The 10607-nt window shown below is 30.0% G+C and overlaps 1 protein-coding gene across 4 annotated transcripts; it reads left to right on the forward strand.

Annotated features, from left to right (window-relative positions):
* The first annotated feature begins 1353 nt into the window (after positions 1 to 1353).
* On the forward strand, positions 1354 to 5876 carry LOC107842037 (transcription repressor OFP12). 4 transcript variants are annotated; one of them, XM_016685845.2, is made up of 3 exons: positions 1354 to 2141; positions 3391 to 3482; positions 5611 to 5876. In XM_016685845.2, exons 1-2 carry the CDS (start codon positions 1469 to 1471, stop codon positions 3438 to 3440), a joined length of 723 nt encoding a protein of 240 aa, XP_016541331.1. In that variant the 5' UTR covers positions 1354 to 1468; the 3' UTR covers positions 3441 to 3482; positions 5611 to 5876. The 4 variants fall into 4 exon arrangements, with proteins under 4 accessions (XP_016541331.1, XP_016541329.1, XP_047252961.1 ...); XM_016685843.2 differs by lacking the exon at positions 3391 to 3482 and adding an exon at positions 5128 to 5236; XM_047397005.1 differs by lacking the exon at positions 5611 to 5876 and adding an exon at positions 5128 to 5236.
* Positions 5877 to 10607: the final 4731 nt, after the last annotated feature.

A 10607-nucleotide genomic window follows, 5' to 3' on the forward strand; every position in this document is an offset into this window, starting at 1 on the left:
TGCTACCACTACCACTTCCGGAACAAAATTTTTTGACACTTTTACCGATGTTTCTTAATTTATCCATAGTATAAATCAAACTAAAAAAATACACAAAAAGTAATAAAAATAAATATTCAACAATTAATACACTAATTAAAAATTAAAAGTAAGAGATGGAACGACAATACCAAATTTTGGAAGTATTCGAAGGTTGTGACTTTAGAAACTTCCACTCGTACTTAGTAATCGCAAAATTTAAAAAAGTAAAGTGAGCACTTAGAAATTAAATATATAGAATATTTGAGAATTGAGAATTGAGAATTGAGAAATGAGATTTGAGAGAGAATGAGATTTGAGAATTGAGAGAATGAAAAATTATGTGGAAAATGATTTGAAAGTGTAGGGTATATAGAAATTTTTTTGGGGTTAAAAAATGATTTTCAATAATTTTTTTTTTTTTTTAATATTTGGGCCCAAACTCGCCGTTATAGTCGTTTATAGCCATTGCACCAATGGCTAGTTTGGCCCAATTTACCAAAATTTTAAAAAAATAAAATTAATAAGCTTATCCAGGCCGGGCCAGGCCGGTTAATTGGAGGGCCCTAACCGGATTAGGTCCGATATGGGTTAATTGGGCCCAAATCCAAAATCCAACCGGACCGAAATTCGGGCCCTTAAAGCCCTTGGGCTTACCGATCCGGGTCAAACTGGTCCGATTTCCTTTAGTGGGTCGGTTCGGGCCGGTTAAAACTGACCCGTTTGACATCCTTAGGTGGGAAGAAGATGAGGTGTATTGAAAGAAGAACACAATTAATATACAATATGTATCACTAATAAAATTTGTTTTTTCGTATTTTCATTAGGCTACCATTTAGTCATGAATTCCTCAATATTTAAAATCATGTCTGGATTGAAGTTATAAATGTGTCGGCCATAGTTTTTGAAAATATATTTCACTTTGTTTTTCAAAAAATACATAACTTGTATCCATAACTTTTTAAAATTATCAAAAATATCCGTAAGTTTGGAACAAAACTGCCATTTTTATAATGAAATCGATAATATACATTACCTCTAATCATAACACGATAGTTTAGTAAAACCTACTAATAAAATAATTGACTAGTTACTACACTTCTTCAAATTTTCAATTGATTACAAACAGCCGCCACAAAAAATAAATAAAGATATTTTTTAATTGTTGTAAATTGAGAAAGAAAACAAACAATATTTTTAGACTGTGTGAGAAAGTCCTAATCAACACAAATCACAAGTAAACTTCATTTAATTATGGGCAGGTAATCCACACCCTAACTTTTACGACATCTTATCTTAAAGTATATGTATATATTTGCCCCATTTCCCCACTCATCTCTCTACTTTTAAGCTTCACCTCACTCTACTATTTACCCAACCAATTTTCTTCCTAATTAGCCTTCCCCATTTCCCTCATTACATCTCTCAAACAACCAAACTGTCAAACAATATGCCCAGAAATACACTTGGAACAAACCTAAATCTTTGTTTCACTAAACTCAAACGTCCATTGCCCCCACAATCTGCCAACCATAATAGTAATGAGCATCATTCTAGTTTGCATTTTTGCAATTCCATTACAAATTTCAACTCCCTTTATAACTTATCATTAGATTGCAACTCCAATATTCCTACATCTTCTTCATCCACTAATTATTCCACCACTATCTCAGAAGAATCAGACTATATTTATGAGTTAGCAACTACCCCTGATTTAGCCACGGTTTACGCCTCGCAACGTTTCTTTTTTTCGTCCCCGGGGCATTCCAACTCTATCATCGACTCCTCATCATCGTCTATGTCTTCTTCTTTGACATCCACCTTATCTTCCGTAGAACCGCGGGAATCGGATGCACTCGTTGTAGACGGGAGCATCGCCATCCCCACGTATTCCCCTGACCCGTATTTGGATTTCCGAATATCAATGCAAGAAATGGTGGAGGCACGTGGTTTAACTGACATAAGAGGCAATTGGGATTTGTTACATGAACTTCTCATGTGTTATCTTACATTAAATCCGAAGAGCACACACAAGTACATAGTTGATGCATTTGCTGACCTTATCGTCTGCCTCATGACATCAAAATCATCGCAACATTTAGATCCATGTGCTGGCAGCACAAGTAAGTGTTCACAAAAGTGCATTCTTGATTACAAGAATCCAAGTTAATAATTTATTTCCTTCTCATCTGTTTTATTTTTTAGCGAACGGATTTATCTGATAATGTATTTGAGAAAATGTCCATGATGAAATAGTCCAGATCAATGATATTGTTATAAATACTTATATTATTAGCAGTTGCATAATTTTGGGCAGTTGATATTAAATATGTACTCTCTTTATTTTAAAATGAATGACAATTTTTCTTTTTGATTTATTTCAAAAAGAATAACCTTTTTATTTTTTTTAACGGAAAAGAATAAATAATAGTCCTAAATTATCTGAAATGGATCAAAAATATTCCTCGTTAGTTTTTTGGCTCAAAAATATCCCTCCGTTAAATATTTGGCTCAAAAATATCCCTCTCTTTAACGGAATTCCTCAAAGCATGCCACCTAGGTAAAGAAAAAATCACGTGGCTATGCCACGTCACCATCCACATGTAAAATTTTATTTTTCAGAAAATGGTCAAAAATACCCCTGAACTATCTGAAATGGATTAAAATATCGCTCGTTAGTTTTTTGGCTTAAAAATATCCTTACGTTAAATATTTGGCTAAAAAATACTCCTACTCTTGACGGAATTCCACCAAGTATGCCATCTAGGTAAAAAAGTCACGTGGCTATGCCACATCGCCATTCACATGTAAAATTTTATTTTTTAATTATATGTTATTCCTTTCTTCTTGATGAAGGAATTAAATAAAACGATTATATTCAGTGATGTTGATTTATTTTTCTGGGCTCAATGAATGTAGATAGTTTTTCTAATTTTATGTTTAAACGTCAAGGTATTCTTAGAATTTTTGAAAATATCACTTTCAGAAAAGTAAATGACATTTAATATATTTTAATCATTAGAAAAATATGAATATAATTTTCTTTAATAATCTAAGTGAAAAGTTTATCATATAATGAAAAAAATTGATAATTTGCACTCCTTTAATAAAATTTATTTAGTATTTTTCCAATGTCGAGAAATTCCAAAAACGTTAAACTAAATTGAGTAAAAACACTGATTTGTTTCATTTTATTTAATATTTTTAGAATTTTTTAATTTTGCTGATCATATTATTTTTCAAATTGATAAAACTGCTTTGCAAAAAAATAAAAATAAAAATAAAGAAGAAAGGAATGTCATATAATTAAAAAATAATATTTTACATGTGGATGGTGATGTGGCATATTCACGTGGTTTCTTTTTTATCTAGGTGGCATGCTTGGTGGAATTCCGTTAATGGAAGGAGTATTTTTGAGCTAAATATTTAACGGAGAGGTATTTTTGAGCCAAAAAACTAACGAGGTACATTTTTGATCAATTTCAGATAGTTCAGGGGTATTTTTGACTTTTTTTCGAAAAATAAAATTTTACATGTGGATGGTGAGGTGGCATAGCCACGTGACTCTTTTACCTAGGTGGCATGCTTGGTGAAATTCCGTTAAGGGGAGGGGTATTTTTGGATCAAATATTTAACAGAGGAGTATTTTTGAACCAACAAACTAACGATGGGTATTTTTTATCTATTTCAGATAGTTCAGGGATATTTTTGACTCTTTTCTATTTTTTTAATAATACTTTAATTTTAAATTTTTACATGTTATTTTTAAGATTATAAGATTAAATGATATTTTAGTACATTGACATAATTTTAATTTAAAATTATAAAATTTAAATTTAAATTTTATTTTTTTAAACACCGTATCAAATCAAAATCGATCATTTTAAAAAAAAACAGAGAAATATATTATATTACGGTGGAGAGATTCAATTTGGTCCCGGGCTCCTAAATAGCTGTTGTCTTGAATAGTACGAATCGAAGCTTTTTATCATCCTTTTACAGTATTTTGTCTTTGGTAATTGTTTTTTAAGCTTTTCCAGATCTAATGCCAAAACTAAATTTGCTACGAAAAAACATTCCAGGAATACCCCTGTGGTTTTTGTACTATTTTAAGGGGTTGTTTGGTTGGTTGATAAGTATTATAATTTTGGGATAAATTGTGAAATTATTAACAATTCTGGTATAAAATAAAAAAAGTGAATAATTTGCTTGTCCAAAAAATTTAAGAAAATTAAGGTTATAATTGAAAATAAACAATTCAGGGATAGAATGATAAAGTGTATCATGTGCTCTCTCCTAAGGGTCGTTTGGTTGGAAAAGAGTTATTCCAGGATAATTAATTTCGAGATTAGTTATCCCATCATGTATATGTGATAACTTATCTCATCACTATGATGTAAATAGTGGGATAAGTAATTCGGATACTAATTAATACCTCACACTAAACATAGAATAAAATAGTTCTTTATTTTAATCCAACACTATTTATTCCTAATATCTCACACCAAAAGATCCCTAAGGGGTTGGTTGGTAGAAGGGATAAGAATAACTAATTACGAAATTAATTTGAAGATTAACTTATTCTATATTTGATTGGAATAAAATTTATGGAATAACTCATACTGAAATTAGTTATCTTGGAATTGTAGTGTTATGTTTATCCCTTGAATGGAATAATCAATCTCAAAATTAGTAATTCCGTGAGAACTTGCTTTCCAACCAAACGACCCTAAAGCTTTTCTCCCAAAAGTTTTACGAAAAATAAATTTAATATTAAAAAATATTCTTTTTTCAATTTACATTAAATATATATTTTATATTATCTTGAGCCAATGATCTATCGAAAACAACCTATAGTGATACAGATCGAGTGCATTATATCCTCTGCAGATCTCATTGTGTAAAAATATATTGGGTATATTATTGTACATATTTATATTATATCTTATGTATATTTCAATTATAGTTTAATAACCCAAATATTTATTAATAAAAAATATATTTATTAAATAATTTTATTATTATTTAATTTTTTATTTTTTTTTAATTTTTCATCCGGTGTTCGGTGTCTGCATTGGAGCCCCGATTAATCTAAATCGCGCGTTGTAGGGCCCATTAAGGTGACAACGCTCCCAACAGAGTTTTCTCCATATCCAAAGTCGAATCCTCGACCTCTGGTTAAGGATGGAGTAGCATCATCCACTGCACCATAACCAATGTTGGTATTTTTACTTGTTACTATTGACGTCTTTTCCATCTGTTTTCTGTCTAATGTTTATCAAAATCAACCTATTTACTTAAAGTAAGAGTATGATCTGCGTAAGCTCTCTCCTTCTCAAACTCCATTTATGAAATTATGTTGAGTTTGATATTATTTCCTTCATTTTAATTTGTATATTTTCTTTCTTTGTTAGCATTTTTACAAAAATGTTTGTTTCTTTTGTAATAATTTTTTAATTTCAATATTTCACGTAACATGTTTAAAATTAAAAAATAAATATATATATATTATTATTATTATTATTATTATTTTCATTTGTGTTTTATATCATATCAAAATCAAACAAATAAATTGAAATGAACGAGTTTCAGGTATAAGTACTTTTACCAGCCAGACGATCCTTTACATGAAGTGTTGTGGAAATGGGAGAGGCCTAGGTTGAGTAGCCGCTGGTAGGGTGGAGCCTTTACTAGCTTCTTTATAGCAGACTCGCAGACGAAGACTCCCTAAAAGCCTGCCTACTTTTCATTTTTGGGTATCGCGATGTTGAAGTGGTACCCCCCACATGCAAAATCAACAATTAACGAATATTAGTTGTAATATTTATTTATATTATTTATAATTAAATGTTCATATTATATCTTATACTAATTTATTATAATTATACGATTTAATGAAATGAGTCATGACATTACTAGTCGGTTGGGAATATTTAGTGGGTGTTTGAACATAAAAATTAAAAAAAATAATATTTAAAAATAAATTTCAAAGAAGTGTTTGAAAGTTGAAATTGTGCTTTACACATGTTAATCATTTAAAATACATCATCATTTTTAATTATATGCATTAGCCTCAATAAGCCGGAAATTCACATTCATGTTCAGTTGATGTTGATATGCAAAGCTAATAAAGGAGACATATTTTATGTTATAGCTTATTTACATAATGGGCGATTATAATACTTTTTCTAAAATATGAGAAGTGTCTAACAAAAATACTTTATAAATATTTTGATCATAAATTCTATATATTTTTTACTATATTCGAGATTTATAATTTAGGGTGAAAATAGAGTTACCTTTTTACAAGAAGAAAAAAAGAGAGTCTAAAACTAAAATGACAACTAATTGAAAGTTAAAAAGTAAAATAAAACATAATGCAACATAAAAGATGACAAAATATAGAAACAACTCACTAATTTAATGCGCTATATCATAATGTATGTTATCCATTATGAATTGTGTACTGAATTAATTTAGTGCTCTATATGAGGTTTTATTTTAGGTCAAGTTTCAAACATTTTGTAGGCTTCTTTTCATATGTTTTTGAAACATTTTGTGCTTAACTAACATTTTTATGACGGAGAAAAACAGTGTGCTCCAAAACTTTGTACATCAATTTTTCCTCCAAAGCTCTTCAAAACTCTATTTAAAAAGCACAAAAATTTTCTAGTGAATCGGCTTAAAATCTATTCGTCTCTCACTAATATCTCAATATTTTTCTTTATTTGAATCCAAAAAAATGTCTAGTGAGTTAACTACTAGAGTTTTTATTATTTTGAAATGATAAAATTATTCATGATTGTAACAATGTATGTTATAGTTGTCCACTTAGTGCAACGCCAAGTTTTTAATTTAACTGAGTATAAAAAATTTCACTGCAATTTATAGAAAGTCTGTCTACTCATCTTGACGTCTCTGTAGCTCAGGCTGGTAGTTTTCCTAGCATAAATATTTTTCAAGATATTCTTATGGATAATATGTAAATAAAATCATTAAAACCTGATCTGAACAAAAGTTTTCAAGAAAAAGATTAATAATGTACGTTATTATTATTGTTATAACGGGTCGAGGCAAACACATCCGACTTCATCTAAAGATGATTAGGAAATAAAATTTAATGGGAATGAGATCGAGGCTAAGAATTTTCGGTGACATTGTTACTAATTATTGAGATGACATTTATGAAATTGATTCTTTTTAATAAAACAGTCTCTGCGACATCAGCTATTGCTAATATAAAGAATTTCATAATAAGTTAGACATCATAGAATTCGCATCATTTGCAGATGCTAAGAAAAGGAATCCATCTTTTGATACCTCCGCAATAAGCAAGTCATTACTATGTCTAAAGTTGAGCCATAATTTGGCTGATCAATATTATCGATATTAGCTGGTAGAACATATTCATCTTGTGTTATATTTTTCCTATTCAAAAAATTTACAATTATTTAATTTATCAAGTAAATATATATAAACTAATCTCCATATGATAGATCTACCAATAGAGTCATCAGCACCAAAACTCAAGAAAGAAGCAACGTTTAAGGATGTTCCAAACATAATTCATTCATTCAAATTAGAAAGATGACCAAAATTATAATCTTATTCTTAATTTCTAGCATTGCTCACCTCATAATGAGATAAACCCTTAAAAATATAAAATAATCATTAAAACAAAAAAATATACTGATAATAGTGAAACATACTATTAATAATAATAGTAGTGTAATTATAATAACAATAATAACAACAATAACAACAATAATAACAATAACAACAACAATAATGATAATAACAATAATAACAACGACAAGAATAACAATAACAATAATAACAATAACAATAATAATAACAATAACAATAATAAGAACAACAACAACAAAGAAGAGCAACAACAATAAAGGAGAAGAAGAAGACGAACAACAACAACAATCATAATGGTAGACATTACCAGCCTCTTTCTTGAAAAGTTTGGTTCATATCCGATTTTGATAATTTCATTAGTATATTACCCATAAGAATATTTTGATAAACATTCATGTAAGGAAAACTACTAACCTAAGTTAAAGGGACTTCAACATAAGTAGATGAAAAGTTTTGGTCTGAATATAGACTTCAGTTTGAGAAGGAGAACCTTACGACAAGCCCAAGGCTCCCTCCTGACATATCCTTGAAGCGTAGCTAGCTTGATATGATCTATATATTTAATTGAAGCCATAAAAAATTAGTTAAAAATTCATCATCATAGATATTAAACTCCGGATAATTTACTAAATCTTGTGGTGAAAAAGAGATTGGATATTGCCCTTTAACAATTAATTTATAATCTTGATTAATAATAACTATTCTTCTATAAATTATAAAAGAAAGTTTTGTAGTCAAGTAAAATTAAAAACTTAATATCCTACTGGAGTGGACAACTATAATGTACATTATTACTGTCATAAATAGTTTCACTATCTCAACATAATGTAACCCTAATAATTGATTCACTAGACATTTTTCGAATCCAAATAAAAAAGAAAGAAAAATTGATTAGAGATGAATGAATTCTAAGATAGTTCACCAGATATATTTTTGTGGTTTTTAAAGAGAGTTTTAAAAAGCTGTGTTGGGGGGTAGGATGTTGTAACTTGTAATGAATAAAGCGTTAAAACGCAAAGATTATCATATCAAGTACAAAAGTGTTCCACAAATCTACAAACAACCTGAAATTTGACCTAAAATAAAGGCTAATATAATGTGCTAATTAGTGTGCTATAGGGGTCCTTAATGGCTAATAGGCATTAACTGTTGTTTAAATAGAAGGTATACGCCACTAATTTAGTGTGTTGTTCCTATAAGTTTTTCTATCTTTTATGTTACATTCTATTTTGATTTTTTTTTAATCTTTACTTATCATTCAATTCTGGAACACTTTATTTAAAAAAAAAATAAAATTAGATATAGCTTAAAAACAAGATTGGGGCACTTCTTCAAATTTAAACTCTAACTCTAAATTGAATTTAATTTGAATATTTTCTAACCAAAAATTTATTTGGAGATAAAGTGAAAATTATTTATAATAAATAAATAAATATAAATAATTTTCATGGCTAAATAATTTCATTATGTATTTTATATGGGGTAAAATAGGGTTCGCAAACATGTATCATCTTGGATCTAACATTGAGAATCTGTTCTACGATTGGGTCACCTCGGGGATGATATTAAGACAAGTTATAAAGAAAAATGCCCTCTCGATCTAAGCATAGGTAATATAGGGCCACTATTTGTAGCAATGATGCATTAAGAACAAATAAGGATTAATGTGACAGGTCTCTCAGGTGAGTGGGTGATCATTGGCAAGCCTGTACCAGATGCAAAATATTTGGCTGACACTCCCCAATCTTTGGCATATGGCGCATAATGATTGGTCACCTTACCATAGAACTCTTGTGGCATTCACCTATTAATTATAGATCAGTCTTGTATATTATAAATAAATGTTAATCCCCCATTGTAAAGGATCATCTAATCTTCTCTCTACTTCTAAGCAATAGAATTTTTTAGCTTTATTTTGAAATTTTCACAATTTTTCTTGTTTAAGTTTTCTTAGTTTAGTTTTACTTTCTAACGACGCCAGTCAAGGCTAGCTCGTGGCTAGTTAATCATGATTATACGCCCTCTGTTGTGCTTCATATTCATTCTCTAACTTTAACTTATTTGTTGCTTGTGTCGATTTCATTATTCATTATTTTGTAAAATTTTCACAGCTAACTCAAAATTAAGTCGTAATGTGTTCTCTTGCCCACCTATAAATTTAACTATCTCAAATTGATGTTAAATAATTTGAGATCCACCATGGGACCAGAGCAACTGTGTTGGTTTAGCTTGTTCTTTTTGCCAGTTTTTCTCTATATTTTTCTTTGGAGGATAACCTATCATAGCAAAATGGTGATTATGTAGAGAATCCTATTCTCCTGGATATATTAGGGACTCAGTCGGTGGATCCACAGGCTTGAAAGGATGGACGATCCTTGAAGATAGAGACTCGCCCCTCACTGTTAACAAAACAAATGCAAACATACTGAGAAGGTAAAAAAGTTTATCGATCTTGAAGATGATGAGGTGGAAGTAAATGACATAGAGGGCTGAAGGGACTCTTGAGGGATTTTTGGCATTCCACAATAAATTGATGGCCAAAATAGAAGTGCAGTGTAAAATAATGGATAAACTCCAATGAGGCGTGGCTCAAGCTACCCCAAGCGTCTCAAAAAAAAAAGAAAGAGATGACCTGACAAAAAAATAGCACGAAGATAGCATAAAAAGAGTAGTGACGGCAGATAATAAAACCAGGCTGAGAGATGTCTTGTGGCCATAATGAAATTGTTGATGAAGGAGATGAAAGTGCAGTACTCTAAACTCCAATCTTGAATATCATAAGCCCCGCCAGTGATAAAGGAGCCTAATTCCATGAGTTATATCAAGGTGCCTTACATGGCCAAGGTAGTAATGAGACTCATCCCAAAGAGGTTCAAGATGCCGAGCATCCTGAAAAATCATGGGAACTCAAACTCCCAGAATACTTGTTTTTCTTCACCATA

This window comes from Capsicum annuum, chromosome 9, assembly GCF_002878395.1.
Source record: "Capsicum annuum cultivar UCD-10X-F1 chromosome 9, UCD10Xv1.1, whole genome shotgun sequence".
NCBI classification, from domain to species: domain Eukaryota; kingdom Viridiplantae; phylum Streptophyta; class Magnoliopsida; order Solanales; family Solanaceae; genus Capsicum; species Capsicum annuum.

Excerpts from the sequence above, each read along its gene's own strand:
- LOC107842037 (XM_016685843.2), top strand. The coding sequence starts at position 1,469 with ATGCCCAGAAATACACTTGGAACAAACCTAAATCTTTGTTTCACTAAA. Across the intron at positions 2,142-5,127 it reads TCCATGTGCTGGCAGCACAA|GGCCCATTAAGGTGACAACG; the intron begins GTAAGTGTTCAC and ends CGCGCGTTGTAG.